The 17,659-nt window shown below is 38.5% G+C and overlaps 4 protein-coding genes across 8 annotated transcripts in view; 2 read left to right on the forward strand and 2 right to left on the reverse strand.

Annotated features, from left to right (window-relative positions):
• Positions 1–437: 437 nt before the first annotated feature.
• On the forward strand, positions 438–4,088 carry gatd1 (glutamine amidotransferase like class 1 domain containing 1). Its single transcript, XM_005806948.3, has 7 exons — positions 438–549; positions 726–802; positions 2,451–2,556; positions 2,655–2,762; positions 2,839–2,930; positions 3,015–3,108; positions 3,191–4,088. The coding sequence occupies exons 1-7, from the start codon at positions 501–503 to the stop codon at positions 3,304–3,306; spliced, it is 642 nt and encodes a 213-aa protein (XP_005807005.1). The 5' UTR covers positions 438–500; the 3' UTR covers positions 3,307–4,088.
• A 961-nt stretch (positions 4,089–5,049) lies between these two features.
• chid1 (chitinase domain containing 1) lies at positions 5,050–8,900 on the reverse strand. 2 transcript variants are annotated; one of them, XM_023326236.1, is made up of 12 exons: positions 8,507–8,900; positions 8,255–8,398; positions 7,410–7,542; positions 7,284–7,328; positions 7,096–7,202; positions 6,947–7,008; positions 6,772–6,861; positions 6,566–6,667; positions 6,331–6,480; positions 5,389–5,469; positions 5,278–5,317; positions 5,050–5,172 (listed from the first exon to the last, which is right to left on the reverse strand). In XM_023326236.1, exons 1-12 carry the CDS (start codon positions 8,612–8,614, stop codon positions 5,074–5,076), a joined length of 1,161 nt encoding a protein of 386 aa, XP_023182004.1. In that variant the 5' UTR covers positions 8,615–8,900; the 3' UTR covers positions 5,050–5,073. The 2 variants fall into 2 exon arrangements, with proteins under 2 accessions (XP_023182004.1, XP_014327227.1); XM_014471741.2 differs by having other exon boundaries at positions 5,278–5,320.
• Positions 8,901–8,993: 93 nt separating this feature from the next.
• On the forward strand, positions 8,994–16,828 carry ighmbp2 (immunoglobulin mu binding protein 2). Of its 4 annotated transcripts, XM_005806945.3 has the most exons (16): positions 8,994–9,085; positions 9,313–9,401; positions 10,254–10,423; positions 10,519–10,714; positions 10,796–10,893; positions 10,977–11,140; positions 11,241–11,441; positions 11,526–11,673; positions 11,746–11,920; positions 12,531–12,713; positions 12,807–12,925; positions 13,018–13,112; positions 14,296–14,419; positions 14,507–15,301; positions 15,377–15,576; positions 16,548–16,828. In XM_005806945.3, exons 2-16 carry the CDS (start codon positions 9,325–9,327, stop codon positions 16,743–16,745), a joined length of 2,943 nt encoding a protein of 980 aa, XP_005807002.1. In that variant the 5' UTR covers positions 8,994–9,085; positions 9,313–9,324; the 3' UTR covers positions 16,746–16,828. The 4 variants fall into 4 exon arrangements, with proteins under 4 accessions (XP_005807002.1, XP_023182952.1, XP_023182955.1 ...); XM_023327184.1 differs by having other exon boundaries at positions 14,507–15,576; XM_023327187.1 differs by having other exon boundaries at positions 8,997–9,120; positions 14,507–15,576.
• Positions 16,829–16,870: 42 nt separating this feature from the next.
• LOC111611769 (E3 ubiquitin-protein ligase TRIM69-like) overlaps positions 16,871–17,659 on the reverse strand; it is a 16,757-nt gene continuing 15,968 nt past the window's right edge. Inside the window, 1 exon segment of the mRNA XM_023349721.1 lies at positions 16,871–17,525. Within this exon segment, the coding sequence (XP_023205489.1) occupies positions 16,969–17,525 (557 nt within the window). The 3' untranslated portion in view covers positions 16,871–16,968.

The raw sequence follows: 17,659 nt of genomic DNA on the forward strand, positions 1-17,659 counted from the left end.
CTTCTACGCAAAATAAAACACACAATAGATAAATACTGTTGATAATCAAGAGGTGTCTTTATGTAGCACAAGGAATTTAGTAAGGGCTGTGGAAGTCCCTCTCCTCCGCTGTGCAAGACAAAGGTATTTTATAATTATGACTTTACCAGCTCATATAAGTTGTATCTCGTAATTTTGCCTTAGCTGACTGATAATGATGTCATACTACCTCATCATTATGCTTTAGGATCTCATAATGCTACTATCTAATAAATATATAGTGTTATTATGTTAAGAGAGAAGGACACAGTTAAATTATTGTCGTAAGTGTAATGCATTCTTTAAGCTTGTTTACTTGCAATGCGAATAAAATTGAATTATTCCCAACATAATTTTTGAGGCTTTTATTCTGAAATATTTCTGCGGATGTTGTTGTCAGCTGACCTTACTTCCTCGTTAGATCGTTTTTTTTTTTTTTTTTGCACTTCTATTATCCTCTTCTTTGGCAAAATAATAATAAAATGTCTGCGAAACCAACCTGCTTAATAGTGGCCAGCGCTTCTCCTCAAGGTGAGTCCACTGCGGCTTTCACTGCATCGTACCGGAGCAGAGCCGTCATTTATGCAGCCTATTAGTTGTAATTCAACAATGGTATCCATGGTTAATTTAAACTGTAGCCGAATGTGCTGTTGTAGAGCATTGTTGCCTGTTTTTAAATGTTGAATTGGTGTGTTTTATTCGTTCAGGGGTCTCCGCCAAATCCTTTCTGCAGTGCTTCAGTCTTTGCAGCACAGCTTTCAATCTGCAGACCGCCACACCAGGGGTAAGAGCTTGAATATGAATGAATGAGCAAATGCCTAAAAAGCAAGTGCAAACGTCAAAGTCCTGAGTACAAGTACATCACAAAAAATATGTAAAAGCGCAATATTTCTTGCCAGTTATCTCAGCAGGCGAAGCTATATAATCATCTCTTAGTGATATCCCAAACCTGTTTTTGTAGTTTTGATGATTATGGCTTACAGATGATGAAAAGCCAAACTTCTGAAAACTGGAATACTCTGAAAAAAGGTAATTAATGGGAACAAATGGACATTGCTGAAGAAGCTGGCTGTTCACAGAGTTCTGCATCCAACCATATTAAAAGGCTGGAAGGAAGAAATGAGGTAGGAAAAGATGGGAACAGGGAGAACCTCAGCCTTGAGAGATTTCTAAAGCAAAATCTATTCCAGACATACAGAGGAATATTAGACATGGGCAACATCAGAGAAAAGAAACAGGACCGTGGCATTATGGTCCAGAATACTGTATTCAGATAAAAGTAAATTCATCATTTCATTTAGAAATCAAAGTTCCAGGGTTTGAAGGAAGATTGGAGAGGCAGCAATGGACATGTTTTGCATAGAAATTGACATACTTTTCAGAAGCCTGACATTTGTGCATAAAACATCCATCTTTGATCTGTCTAAAATGATATTTGTACTTTTCTGAGACTGAATTTGGGGTTTTCTTTACCTGGGATATATATATGCTTTCTGAGTGGACTGGCAAGAGGCATTGCACTTTTATGCAATCTTCTATTTTGAGATATCCTGTGTGTTATCATGGTGACATCCTGCTACCTGCTAAGATGGTAAAATGATTTCATCCCTTCAATTCAAAATAGCACTATTCATCCGGTGAACGAAAAAGGTTTCTCGTCTTTTCTTGTTTCTTGAGAAGTTCTGATCAGATCAAACCTTTGTGGTCTATTCACACTCGCAATTTTCTTTCTAACACTATAACACATACTTTGTTCATTTTGGTTTTATTCAAGCAGTGATGCACCAGTTCATCATCCAAAAATCCTCAAAAATAAGATGGTTAGGTATGCTTTAATGTATAACTGGGGAAAGTATTTTCTTTCTGTCATGTTGTGTTTCATCCAAATCTACCATCTCTATCAAAAAAAAAAAATCCACAGCAAATTATTTTATTTTGTGAGCTCTAGCACTTAGAAAGAAAAGAACTGGAACCAGTTGGTCAGAATGAGGAATCAGAAGGCCAATTAAGTTTGTCAGTTCATTCCTTCCTTAAAGGCTTTTTGATACGGGAAATTGATTTGAGTCCAGCTGCAAATTATGAGATTGCAAGATAATACCTTCATGCAATACATCAAGTGGTATGTCTGCCATCTTGTTCCTGTTTCTAGTAAACTAAAACACTGTGTCAAAGAACAAGCACTTTGTTGATGTTTTTATATAACAAACAAATGTTTTTCTGATGCATAAATTAGATTTTTTAGTATTTGACTTGCTGATCAGAAATGGTAAAGGTGAAATTTGCAGATCTTGAATAAGATGTTTATCGAAACCAAAGTCTTTTCCAATAACAGCGTTTTTGTTGTGCTGTTTATCTTATAGCTGCCAGTTTGACGTCAGTACTTCGTAATCTGTTCTATTTTACTATGATTGTGTGTTTTTTTGGAAATACAGGGAAAGGCAATAGATTTTGTAGGAGTTGATGAAAGCACAGCGAGATGGGTGCAGGACTTTAATGTGAAGTCCTACGCAACACCAGCCAAACTCGAATCTATAGATGGTGAGAAGAGTTAATTCCACAACCCATCTGCTGTTTTTATGTCTACTGCTGATATTGGTTGGACTCTGCTCAGTTATAATCCGCCGATCTTTTCCAAGGCGCTAGATACCAAGCGCTGCTCATCCCTGACTGCCCCGGAGCACCGAATGACTTGGCACACAGCGGCTCCATGCACCGAATTCTCACACAGTTCATCTCCCAGCAGAGTGAGTTCCAGACTTGTGTTAATGTCTTTAACAGCCTCAGTGCTTGCTGTATTTTTGTTTTCTCCGCCTTGTGCAGAGCCCGTGTGTGCTGTTGGGCAGGGCGTGTCAGCACTGTGCTGCGCCACTGAGGGGCAGAAGTGGATCTTCAGTGATTACAGCTTAACAGGGGTTAGTCTTCTCTTACAGGGGGGTTGTTTACTCAGGCTGATCACATGTGTACGAGCTGCCTAATAATCGATGTTTTCCTCAAAGCCGTCTGTGTTTGAACTGGTGCGTCAGCCCGACTTTGCCAACCTTCCCCTTATTGTGGAGGATTTTGTGAAAGACGGCGGAGGATCTTATACAGGTGAGCAGCTGCGCTGCACAGACACTAAACGAATACGATTACTGTTCCTCAAACCGCTTTAACGCTCATCTCTGTTTCCCAGCGAGTCAAGAAGACGCCGTGCATGTAGTTGTGGACAGACACGTCATAACTGGACAGAATCAGCAGTCGACGTCACTGGCAGTGAATAATCTCATCCTCCTTTGTAATGCCAAATAAAAGGTCACTGTGTCTGGATCTGTTAGTAACAAGCACTTATCTTGAACAAATCTTTGAAGATGATGGGCTCAGCTGCAAATATGTACACAACTACTTGTTAAACTACTCAGTAAAAAGTCACAGATGCAACAAGAAACCCTTCAATTTTTTTTCCAGATTTGTGAACGTTTTCCAAATTAGGGCTAAATATTTTGTCTAAAGCCAGTAACCAATGACAGGATAAAATAGCCTTTTATTTTTGACAAAATGTATTAATCCAGCATGCCTTGTTTAAGGACATACTGTGTTTAAGGACCTTTGGCTTTAATCACAACCTCAAATCTTGGACTTCTCTTCATCCTCTACATTAAAAACCTACAGAGAGGAGATCTGTCCAGTCTGACAGTTTTGATCTCTCCAGAGACGTTCAGTTGAACTGAGGTCCAGGTTCTGGCTGGGCCCTCTCCCACTACTTTATTTTGTCACTACAGTCCAGGGTTCTGCAACCTTCACAATTCAGATAGTCATTTTCACTCTCGATCTGGCTAAATAAAACTGGTTTAGAGCCACAAATATTACGTGACCTTTTGAGAAGAAGAACACATAGTTTGACAAATATCTCCTAGATAAAGTTTGTTCATTTTTGAAAAACCATTTTATTCTTATTTTTAGATTGAAAATAAGTAAAATTATAGAACCTCAGCAAAAAGATCACGGCTCCATTTGATCAGATGTTGACATCTGCTCTGTTTCCAGCCTTATACCACATCTAAACCTAAATAAACATTTATGATACTTTTAGAGCCATTCTGTTGTGGAACGTTATTTTTTCCATGATAAAAAAAAAACCCTGCTGCATTTACTTTTAAATTCATGTCTAAAATCTTAAGTTAGTTCTTTATTTTTAGCCAAAGTTATTAAGAGTTGTTGTGGAAGGTCCAAGGACCCACTTGTGGTGCCGTAGTCATCCAGAACGTTTTAGAACAGGTTGTTTTTAAAAACAAAAATCTATTCTGCTGCCATGTTTCAATTTTTGTCACAGAATTTCAACCGTACAGCATAATGCTGCCACCACTGTGCATACAGAAGCGATTACTGCAACATTCCATATATTTTCTTCATGAAAAGCTATACTGTCAGCAGCAGACACTTGTATCAAAGGATGATGGTTACAGATCAGGAGATTTGTCTTTCCTGATCTGTAAAATCTCAATTGTTTTTAATAATGAGGGGCTACAGTCTGGTTATTTTATCTGTCTTAGCAATATTTGACATCTGGCCTGTACACTCCCTCACCCTCATTATTCAGGTCGTGGCTCCTCACATATTTCATTCTTGAAAAGCAGAGGTACTTTCCAGACATTTAATGTTTGAAAACATGTTTTTACTATGTCACAGCATATTATTTTGCTTAAAAATTTTTTTTAAAAGAAAACAATATTCAGATCTCTTTTACAATAAGCCAGTAACAAAATGTGAGAACTCAATGGGTGTGAAAACATTCCTGAAAAACTGTAGTTGTTATAGCCCTGAACATCACAATTTCTGAACTGTACAAATTTAAAAAATCATAAATTAACACAAATGAACAAATCTGAAGTACCAATATTTTCTTTAAGTGCTTTTTCTAAACAAGCTGTCCATGTTTTCATGACCCTCAAACCAGCTGATTATTTTCAGACTGATTATTTTTGCTGTCGCATTTTTTCCTTCTCCAGTTCAAAGAGGCAAAACAAATAAATGTACAGACACCAAAAACACTGTTTCCTTTATGATAAAGTCCAACGTTTATAGGAGATCATAGAAATAATCCAGTCCTTGTCCCATTTCCCATAAAGATAATCCTGTTCCTAGCTCAGTAGCCAAAGAGATCCTCATGTAGATTGACTGCAAAAAAAGTTAAATAATTATTTTTTTTAAATTACAAATATTTTACATTTCTTTACTGTTATAAACATAATTTACACTATAATAATAATATTAAAAGTTTACCTTCAGTGAAGGATAGTACACCACATGCTTTACAGCATTGCTTCTGGGGAGAAGGGAAGAACATTTATTTAGGAACTCTTGCAAGTGTTTTTTTATTTATTTATTCAGTACCTTTTGTAACTGAAGTGATGCTCAGCAGAGTATTCATCCCAGATCATCTTTGGTCTTTGTTCTCGCAAAATCTCAATGTACCTACAGAGATCAGCCAGGAAATGGAAACTGTTAGAGCTCCTGAATGTTTTTCCTCATGCTGCATTAGATTTCTCTTAGCAGTTGGAATTTTGATCCGAGATTTACACCTGAGTGATCTGGTAGCAAGCCATGCAATTTAACCAGGGTTCTTACTACCAGCAATACAAGTCAGGTAAAAATGTTCAGCAGATATAAAAAATGTTCACAAATGTTAAAATGTTAAGGTTTTGTAATGTAAAACAATAAGATTTTTAAAAAAGAATCTGAAATTTTTCTTCCTTTAATGAGACATTTATCTTCCATTATTCAACTGACTGAACAAAGAAACCTGTTGGGGTGAGAAAAAGAAGCTATGGTGAGCTTGTTGCATAAATGGCTCCATCCTTAAGCTAACATTATATTAAAGCACCATTTGATTCAGTTCTACCATTCAGTCCAGCAATAATTTAAATATTGTAAGTTATTAATCCTAGAATCACTTGATCAACATTTGTTTAGTCTGCAGAGAGGTCACGAAGGATCAAAATAATTCGGTCCAGGAGCCAAATTTGACCTGAAATGTAATTAATTATATTTGGTCAAACAGGTAATTCCACATCCCAATAATCTGGGATATGGAATTACATGTGTCAGTTAGCTAGGGTTTAGGGTTAGCCCCCCTCCTCTGGTGACATTCAATGGCAACCTTTGTATACTTTAGTAAAGTGAGATGCAAAATAAGTAACTGATAGGAGTTTATGAACAAGTTATTTCTCTGATTTTGCAGCAATAACTAAATCCTGAAGGACAACTCCTAAATAAACATTAATGATACTTTAACAAGCTCATTTAACCAGCAAAGAACCAACGGTTCTATCTCACCTCCCACCCAGGACTGGCTCTGTCCCATGGCTTGAAAAATCAAGGCCATACAAATTCACTCCAAGCAGGATCTTTTGTCTCCACTGAGTGTTTGGTGCAAGCTGCAGAACACAGTCTCTGATCCAGGGCAGTGGCGAGCTTGGACCCGGTCTGTTAGAACAATAAAAAAGGAGAGGGTTAATTTCTTAATTTTCTCTGCCTGCTTTCAGAAAAATCCTCTCATCTATGATCTCACCTGGATCCACTAGAGTAGTCGTAGGTCATGAGGCTGAATCCATCAACAACAGGAGCCAACTCATCGAACTCCTCCCTGCCAAACATCCCTGGGCTCCCCGTACTGATAATTACACAAAAAACGTTTTTTTTTCCCTTTAGCTTGGAACAGTTTAAGGTTTTGTTTCACACAAAAGTAGTTGTTGAATGTAAAATAATTAGATTCACCTCGTCACAGCTGGTGGGATAACTAGTATGCAGTCTAACTTTTTAGCATTTAAAGTCTCACACACATGTTTCACCAAATGAACAAGCTCCCTGTCAATAAAAGAGATTAAAACATGTTTAATCAAATCAAAATATTAAGAGTTTTCCAATATCCCTTTTCAAAACAGTAACTCGCTTTCTCTTGTTCCCGCCCAGCTGACTCCAAAGCTCCAGGGTAAATCCATCGAAACCCTCCGTCTGAAAGGCCACAATGTTCCCATCAAACTCATATTGAGCAAACGGCAAAATCGCAGAGTCAAAAGATTAACTTAATACATTTATTACCTTAGCAACATCTACTAGTTCACCCGACAGTTCCTCAATTTCATCCTCACTCCCAAACACGCTCATGTAATCCTGGTAGGACCAGCCGTCAAACAGCACTCTGGGCACTGGATATAAATAGGTTGAGAAAACCATGAAACAACCTCCCAATCTCAAACCACATCCACTAACAGACGCCATCTGCTCACCCATCCTGACTTTTTTGTTTGACTTGCGTACAGCTTTGACCCAGCCTAGAGAGACAAAAACATGTTTTACTGTATGAAAATGAGCAGACATTTAAAATTTGGTTGTTAGTGAAGTGAATTATCTACCAGCGTCGTGATCATGGAGTCCTGTAACGTCAAACGTCCCAGGAGCTCGTCGGCGGAGCTGAAGCCAAACTGGAGAGACCGACGACAGCTTGGAGCCAAACTGCTTGGCGATATCATAGCCATGGGAGTTCCACTGCAGGATAACAACAAATATGAAACAAGAGAGGACTGGTCAGACGAAAATGAACAAATACGTGTCAACTGGTTTGTCATAGAGTATGTGAAGAGATCTCAAGAGAAAGGGAAGTGTAGCCTTAAGAAAACCACAGATCTGTATCTCTAATTGGAAAAAATGGCCTCAATTTGCTATGGAACATAAATATTGGACTGACACAAGATTCAAATCTTCGCAGAGCAAGGGGAAAATTAGGATAAAAAGACAGGCACATTAAGTTAAGAAAAACATTGTTCATAACTGAATTGTTTCCTGATTGTTCAGAAAAGCTTCTAGTACAAGATGTTCCTTTCCACCATAGATTCAGTTTGATTTATTATCGTTAAACACAAGAATTGTAAGTAATTATCTCGACACCAGGTTGGTGTCAAAATAATTGACATTTAATTGCATTTCATCAAATAAGCCCTCATAAAACTCAAGCTTTTTCATCTAAGTAAAGTTTCAAAACTTTTTGTTTTCAAGCATTACTTTTACTTTATAGAAAAAAATGGTTTACAAAAGACTGATAAGTACTATAATTCTCATTAAGAATTTAAGAGTGGCTAATAATATCCATTTGTTTAGGTTATTAGTGTAGGCAGCAATCTGATTCTTTCTTGGCTGCGGTAACAACCACTTAATGTCTGAACACCAATTAAGATACACATTTTTTTAGATAGAGACTTACAGGCGTGATATATCCCAGCACTGGTCCTTCAAATGTCTTCTTGATTTGAGCACAGTATCTCTTTTCTTCCTTTACTATGTCCTTCCACTGCACATCTGTCACAACAAGACCTCTGTCCAACACAGACAATTCAGATGGAGAACTCTAAAAGGCGAAATAAAGGAAGAAAACCGTTTGAGGCTTTGAGCAAAAGCATCGAGTGTTTACACTAAGCAGTCCTTAATTCACAGGTAGAGAGCAACTGCTACTTACCTGCGCTTCAGCTTTCTGCGACTTCTTTGAATCCGTTTTTGACAGCGTGGCATCGACCAGCCAGCAGAAAGAGCTGGCACTTAGCAGAAATATCAACATAGACTTCATTTTTAAAAAAAAAAGTCAGTTAATAATTATCTGGCTCAAGTATGTCAGTGCAAGTGTTTTCTTCCTTCCTTCCTTCCTATCTGCCACAGATGAAGCAGATTAAAAACCATGTCCTGATGTGTGACGTCACGTGAGACAGCGACCGCAAACGGTACGGTCAACATTCACCCCTTTGTAAAGGAAAAAAACAATAAGCGAGTTTATATGATTTAAAACAGCCTGTCACAGATTGAAAACTTAGCTCAACGTGTTGTTGAAGCGTCACCCCACCTAGGTAACTTCCACGTCTAGTGGTTTTCAAAATAAAAGTTCTGACCAATCACAGAAAGATATCTTCCCAGCCGGTAGGTGGCAGTGTGGTGGACTTGAAAACCGGATGACAAAAGTCAAAGCAAGCTGCTGTAAACAGACGCAGGGGTATTTATGGTGCGATGTAAGAGACGATTTTTGACGGGCATTTAAACAACTACAGTACGTATTTACAATCTTTGACTCCAAACTGAACTGTGAGTTATTTCTTAAAATTTCTTCCCAAATGTTGCCGTGTCAACATATTTTTTTCTGTTTACGTCAATGAGCTTCATTACACAGGTCAAAGTCTAAAAATATAAGATTCAACATTTCAAATCTCAAATATATTTTTTGATAGATTAAATAAAGCAGCATAAATTGTGCTTTCGTTTTTTTATGTACTATAGGTGTACTGAGCAATGGCAGTGGAGACATTTGTGTCCAAGACTCTGGAGCTTCTACAGGAGGAGCGGGAGGCTGAAATAGAGGAAACCAAGTATGAAATATTTACAAGTTTTTATTTATTATTAACAAAAAGAGCCATATACAATTCCACATTAACCTTCAAAAATGCAAACTTTCAAATACTGAAACTTTAGAGATGCTTCTTCCCAAACGTCAAAGTAAAGATAACCAGAGGTTTTACAGAATCTATTTATTTTGTTGTTTTTTTATAGAGAATGTGCTGACTGATTGAAAAGAGTTATCTTTGTAAACTGATCGTTTTAGATGTGTACACTATAAATTCTTTCATAATGTGAGAAATTTAATGCAGATGCTGATTATAGACACATACTCTCATTCAGTGATCGGGAGAGGTGAATATTTAAGTTTCTTTCTATGATAAAGACATGACATTCCTATTTAAGGCTTTTTAATAGATTCAATTTAAGTAAAACATGACTGAAATTGCAAAACAAAATGTAAGTGGATTTTTGCTTTTTGGGTGTAGAATTCTGTCACATTTTTTTAAATGTAACTACCGTAGTTAAATAATTATCATGATGACACGGAAGATTACAATATAATAAACTCTACGTGATAATTTTGACTAACTCCTATAAAGTAGAGTTTCTTATTTTCTCTGTTACTACAATTTTTTTTCACTGTTGGTTGTAGTCCATATTTTCCAAAGTACTAATTGTGCTTGTGAAGTTCCAGGTTTCATACTTTCATAGATTAATAATCCTTTTTTTATCAATATAACCCTATGATGAAAACTGATAGATTTATCTTGTTCATGACAAGCTTCAGTTTGGCCTAAATCTATGTCTTTAAATTTTGATTTTAAAAATACCAAGCATTTTTGTCATAGATGTGTTTGTAAAATGACATATTCAATCCTCAGGATATGGCAGGAGAACATTTCCTTGAAGGATCTTCAGAATAAAGGAGTTTGCCTGCTGAAGCTTCAGATAGGGAGTCAGTCCACCGGCCTGTACGGTCGCACCGTCATCGTTTTAGAGCCCAGGAAGCATCTTGGTTTCTCCTCTCTTCCGAGCAACAGCTTTGGGCCAGGTGACAAAGGAGCCTAAAAGTATTACTGTTGCTTTGGTTTTAATTTTTTCTCAGTCCGAGATTCACGTCTTTTTTTGTTTTGTTTGGTTTTTCAGGCGATATTGTTGGCATATATGACCCTTCTGGATGCAGTGCAGCCTCGCAGATCTGCACAGGGATAGTAACAAGGATCAGCCAAGCTTCTGTCAGTGTGGCCGTTGATGACCTGAAGGATGGAGCCAGCTTTGATTCAGATGGTCTTTATAATCTCTTGAAACTGGCCAATGATGTTACCTACAAACGGATGAAACGGTGAGTAACATCCAGTGGGTGAAATACAGTTTAAACTCAGCTTCAATCCGTCTTATGTCTATAATGAGTTTGTCTCTGCAGGGCCTTAAATGCATTAAATGGCTACAGAACGGGACCAGCTTCCTGTCTGATACCTGTTCTCTTTGGAGATGCGCAACCTTCTTCTCACTCACAGTCAAGTGAGTGAAACTGGTCGTAAAACAAGTTTAAAGATCACAGTATCCAGATTAAATATGTGTATTTTGCTCTTTTGTTTTATCAGATGAGTTTGAGTTCTTTAATTCCAAATTGGACGATTCCCAGAGAGAAGCTGTATCCTTCGCTCTTTCACAGAGAGAGCTGGCTGTGGTTCATGGACCTCCAGGCACAGGAAAAACCACCACAGTGGTGGAGATCATCCTGCAAGCTGTGAAACAAGGCCAGAAGGTGCAAAGAGTTTCAATAATTTAGCACAGTAAAAAAAAAGTGTTTCTTAAATAATCAGATGCTGGATCACTGGTATAAGTATGGTCCTGTTCATGTCCAGGTCCTGTGTTGTGCCCCCTCAAATGTTGCCGTTGATAATTTAGTGGAGAGGCTTGCTCGCTGTAAGGCCAAAGTCCTGAGACTGGGCCACCCCGCCAGACTGCTGGAATCCATCCAGAAACACTCACTGGACGCCATCCTCGCTCAGAGCGACAACGCAAACATCATCGCCGACATTCGGAAAGATATCGACAAAGCATTGGTCAGCACTGGAGGTTGTATTCTTGCTAGGATGGAGATTTGTTAGTCTCTTAAAGGCTAAAGAAACTTTTTCTTTTCTTTTCAGGTGGGGATGAAAAAGAAAAGCGAAAAAGGAGAGCGAGGAAACTTTAAACGTGAAATAGGAGAGCTGAGGAAAGAGCTGAAAAACAGGGAGACAGCAGCCATTGCTGAGATCCTGAAGAGTGCTGATGTTGTGTTGTCCACAAACACTGGTCAGTGGAGTGAAGCGTTCATCATCCTTCAGCTGTAGCAATGAAAATAATGGAGGAGGTTTGTGTTCACAGGTGCATGTGACGACGGTCCTCTGAAGTTCCTGCCGGCAGAGCATTTTGATTGGGTGATGATCGATGAGTGTGCGCAGGCCCTGGAGAGCAGCTGCTGGATCGCTTTACTCAGGGCACGTAAATGCATCCTGGCTGGAGACTACAAGCAGTTACTACCAACCATCAAATCACAAAAGTAACAAAACAAGTTGTGTTTTTGTTTTCATTAACTGTCAAGAATTTATATATGACTTTTAAATATAGATCAAAGCTGATCTGTTCGCTTTAAAACACACTCACCGTCCACTTTTTTATGTACACATTTTCAACACAATCAATGTAAAAGGAGGGTTTATGATGTAAAATTGACTTTTTTGATCTTTACATCATGTTATAATGTCAATACCTCATCAAAAACCTATCTGGAGTGTTGCTTTGATTCTTTCATGCATTTTTGAGGAATTTTTTAATCTCCCATAGCAACCATTCACGGGATACTTAAATGCTCTCTCACAAAGCAAGTCCCATGCTAAACCAACTTTAGTGTGGGATTGAATTCACAGAGAAATCTGCAGCATCTGCATAAAGGTATCATGTTAAAGTGGACCAAAATCATGTTGAATCTGCCTTGAGGAATTAAGTACTATTAAGGGGTACATCGTAAAAGAAGTACTGATTTTATTTGGCTCATAGCAAGCAAAAATCAGGGTTAAATTGCACTTACATGTATGTGTTGTGGAAATAAACTTAAGGCATTTATCAAGCTCATCAAACCATCCTGTTCTGTTTGTGTCCTTTCTGTACAGAGCTGCTGCTAAAGGCCTGTCCCTGAGTCTCATGGAGAGACTTATTCAGATGTATGGGGACTCAGTGGTCCGTATGTTAACAGTTCAGTACCGCATGAACAGTGCTATCATGGAATGGGCCTCCAAAGAGATGTACAATGGACGATTAACCGCTCACAGCTCCGTGGAGAAACATTTATTGAAGTACGTTTCCACACACTCCTGGAAAATATCTCATCTTCCCACGGCAACGAAGGCTGACTCCTGAAACTAATCGTAAAATATTTTCTCCAACAGAGATCTGCCGGGTGTTGCCTGCGTCGAAGAGACCAGCACACCACTTCTTCTGATTGACACCGCAGGGTGTGGTCTGAGCGAAATGGAGATCGCAGACGAGCAGTCCAAAGGCAACCAAGGTAAATGTCTTAACTGGAAGACTGTAGAAAATCTCAATGGGTTTATTGATTTTTCTAGTGTAAAGTCTAACTTTTACTGACTGTGTCTTCAGGTGAGGTCGACATTGTTTCACTGCATATAAAGAGCTTGACGGAAGCTGGAGTAAAGGCTAAAGACATTGCTGTGATTGCTCCGTATAATCTACAAGTAAGTCTCTGGTTTGAGAAGAGCTGCAGGTAACACTGATTTTTAGTTTCACAAAATGAAATAGAACCTGGCAAACAAAGCAAACATTTTTTACTGTGCGGAAAACATGATAAGTCATCGATACACTCCACAAACAAGAGCACAGCAAAGAAAATATCTTGGAAAAATAACCTGAAACAAATTTCCTTTTATTTATTGATGAGTCAAATAAGGAACATTATTGTCATTTCAAAATTAATTGATCAGCGCAGAACCAACTATTTTAAGATAAAAGTAAACACACAGGAGGACAAAAGAGTTGGTACCTTTCTGTTAATGACCAAAAAGCCATGATGAAAGTGGTCACTGAAACAGGATGAAACTGACTAAATTAATAATTAGTAAATGATAAATCAAACTTCACTAAAATTAATTAAAACTAAGAAAATCATACATTTCTAGCACAATGCATACCATCATTTTTGTCCAGACCTGTTTCATTAGTTTCTTTTTAAAAATTATTCTGGTGAACCACATTTCAAAAACAATGTCAGATTTTAATTTGTAAGTTTTTATTTATTTTTTTGTTATTGTTGGTCATTAACACCGCGGGGTACCAACAATTTTATCCACATGTTTAAATTGGCTGGATTGGATGAATATGAGAAAAGTACATGGATATCTGTGGAATATTTAGAAACTAAATTTATTAATAATATTTAATAAATATTAAAAAATATAAAATATATTAATTTAGTTGTTTTGTTCATTCCAGATTACTCAGCTATCCTGCCTTTAGACTATCCTGCCACATAATTTTCCTAAAACATCAAATTCAGCCCCAACGTTAATGGCTGAGTGACCAAATTTGTTCCTGTTCATAAATCTCCACAGGGCTGCCTTTGGGAGTTTTCCCCTGAATCTGAGTTTTTAGCATTTTAGTCTATAGTATGTTTACATTAATAACATACTACAGTGGGCAATTAACATTAAACTCCTTTTATAAATTAACTCTAACTTAAATCTTACTATTGTTCTAGAAACAGTTGTGCTTTTCCTTTTATATTACTTGATTTGTAATATAATAAAGTGAATATATTATATGATGCATCATAATGTATACTATTAACAATATTTAATTAAAGTCCAGGATCAAACCTTTTATTAAGAGATTAAATGGTTTTAAATCATTATTTTTCTAAAGGTTGATCTTCTGCGTCAGAAGCTTTCTGCACGTCACCCAGAGATGGAAATAAAGTCTGTGGACGGATTTCAGGGCAGAGAAAAAGAAGCTGTTGTCCTGTCGTTAGTTCGCTCCAACAGAAAAGGTTGTTTCCTAATGTAAATTTCTTATGATTATTGCTAAATCATAACCATGAGCTGTTTTGAATAGTTTTTTTTTTTTTCCTCTTTAGGTGAGGTGGGTTTTCTTGCAGAGGACAGACGGATAAATGTCGCCGTCACACGCGCAAGACGTCACATCGCCGTAGTGTGCGACACGCAGACAGTTGGGAATCACGCTTTCCTTAAATCTCTGGTCGATCACATGGCCGTGTTCGGTGAGGTCAGAACTGCATTCGAGTACCTGCAAGATATCGTGCCGCAGAACTACACCAGGGATCATAAAGCCACAAAGACCAACACTTCCTCCACGTCAAGCAAGCAGAAGAGTAGAGATCATGGTCCAGGTAAAGCAAAGGAAGGCCAGAAAACGACCAGCAGCTCTAAGGACGACACAGCTGGTTCACAGAATCACACAAAGTCCCACACACCAGCCCAGAAAGACCAAAAAGACAAGAGCAGATACGCTGAGATCAGACTGCAAGTGGAGAATTTCATGAAGGATGTAAATATGAAGAATTTACATTTCCCATCATCCTTCAACTCCCACGATCGCCTGCTGGTCCACCAGATCGCTGAGGAGCTGGGCCTCGTTCATGAGAGCAGAGGCGAGGGCGGCGGCAGGTGCATCACCGTCTCCCGGCCCGTGGCATTGGAACCAGTCGAGGAGCCGACGCAGGAGGAAACCCAAGAGGAAGAACCAGCTCCTCCTCTGCAGAGTGAGCCGCCACCATCCCAACCGTTAGTAGATCTGAAGACGATACATCTGGAGAGAATGCAAAGGGAGCAGCAGAAGAGGGAGGAAAACGTCCAGCAAAAAAAGCAACAGAACTGCAACCCTGCAGCTCAGGGAGCAAAGAAGTCTAAAGGTTTGTCTCAAACCATCGGGAAGTGTTTCAACTCCACGTCTGCTTACAGGATAACTCTGGATTATTTCCCCTCAGGAAAGAACAAAACGAAGGCAGGGGCCTGTGACATCGCTGCTGCCGCCGTTCCAGATGATGACTTTGATGCTCTCATCAGCGCTGTTGTGAAGGCGGACAGTGTTTGCAGTTTTGTGAAATGCAAAGCATCTGTGTTAACACTCGGCCAGCTTTGCATCTTCTGCAACCGGCAGTTCTGTCTCAGTCATCACATACCAGAGGTAAGAAGCGTTGTGTGTGCTTTCTGACTACTCTACGGCTCAGAACTTGTACCACAGCTCTGAACAATAAAATATTGTAGAGAAATTAATTTACGTCAGTCATTTATTTTCATTGCTGAAGAAGCTGGCTGTTCAGAGTGCTGTATCTAAGCATTACAACAGAAAATTGAGTGGAAGGAAAACAAGTTGTAGAAGTAGGTGCAACAAATTCGAGTTTAGGAGAAACCAAAATTGCAGAAGAGGGTGGAAAATGTACAGTTTCAGTCAGTATGAAAAAACTTACCACTTTGGAAAACCATTTTGGGTGAAGCTACTTTTTCCTATCGTGGTTCTCATACTTGGAATACAATCCAAAGTAACATAAGGGAACTTTCTCTTCTCACCTCATTTAAAAAATATCTTAAAAGCGGGCTCTTGGAGACCCACAAATGTCAATATTGAGTACATGTAAAGATGTATAAATTTTTACAATTGTTTGTATGCATTTCTTACTCTGTCGTGTTTTATGATTTTTATTTCTGTATTTAGTATTGTGCTTTAACATCAACCTGCCAATGGAACTAGAGATGGAAATAAACCACCATGTAAATGTTCATTAACACGCATTGTCCCATTTTTAAAAATAATTTTGAACTTATCCAGGACATGGACAACAACTCCTGAACTAAAGACAACATTATAAACTTCTTACTTGATTTATATGACCCCCTGTACCTCATCAACATAATTTCAAGTTGCCAAACATTTTGGTATTAAAAATACTACTGTAATATTCTAATAGGAACTGGATTTTGAGTTTTCTTTAGTTGTAAGGCCATAATTATCAAAATTAGCAAACACATCATTGAATGTTATTAATCAGGATAATCAAAGAGTTTCACATTTTAGTTAAATTCTTGAAATAATCAACTTTTCAGCAATATTCTAATGTATTGCTGTTTTCTAAGTGCCGTTCTGTTTTGTTGTTTTAGGTTCATGGCTGTGGAGATAAGGCAAAGTCTCACGCTCGGATGAGAATAAGCAAAGAAGGGGTTCTTTATGCCGGGAGTGGGAAGAAAGACAAATCGTTGGACCCTAATAAGAAAGTGTACCTACAAAGAAAACTGGACTCTAAGCTGAAAGATATGGCATCACAAAGGAAACCAAAGAACAAGGAGAAGGACACTTAATGTCGTAAAATAACCTTTATAGTTTATTGAATGTGAAGACTTTGTTCTGACTAAATAAAACAGCTCAAATATTCAACTCAAAATACTCCAATGTCCTTCATGTGATACAGAATATTGCTTAGCTTTAATTTTATGTCAAAAGAATTACTTTTACTTCTGTTCTTTTGCTTTTGTCACAAAAAGACCCAAAGCCATGCAATCCCACTTCACTTAAAGGCACTTCCTAGGCCTTCTCTGGAACCACTTTCATTGTCTGAGCGCAGACTGTGAGTGGGCTCGAGTTTTTCCAGTCCTCACACAATCCAACAGAGAAGTATGGGAAGATTTTCTCTGTGAATTTGTCTTTAAATGTGTATATCGCAGCTGAGTCAGCAGCATTGGTGAAAACTACCCTTCCTTTGTCGCAGTCCAGCTGCACGGTAAGCCTCTCCGGCATCTGCTTTACCGACACCCTGGTGCGAGGAGAGGTCTGAGCCCAGAGGGAATCTTTGCTGTACTGGCCGATCACCCAGTAACCCTCTTCAGGGCTCAGGAAGGTGGTGGTTTTCCTTTTGATGCTCTCACGTGCAACCCCTACGAACCAGTCTTTGTCGTGGCCCACCTCTACGGTCCAGCTGTGCTTCCCGGACATAAACCCAGTGGCGCCCAGCACACACATGCGGCTGGTGCAGCGCTCAGGGTTGTCGGGTAGAAGCAGCTTGTTGCTGTACTGCACACTGGTCAGCTCCTGGGACAACTTCAGATTGGAATGGGCCGTGTTCGGGTCCAAAACGACTGAAGCTGCAAAACAGGAAGTTCAGTTGAAGCTGCCATATGTAATCTTTTATTTAAATATATATATATATATATATATATATATATATATATATATATATATTCATTTGTTGTAACGGTTATGACGTGACAATAGTATG

The sequence above is a fragment of the Xiphophorus maculatus genome, chromosome 2, assembly GCF_002775205.1.
Source record: "Xiphophorus maculatus strain JP 163 A chromosome 2, X_maculatus-5.0-male, whole genome shotgun sequence".
NCBI classification, from domain to species: Eukaryota; Metazoa; Chordata; class Actinopteri; order Cyprinodontiformes; family Poeciliidae; genus Xiphophorus; species Xiphophorus maculatus.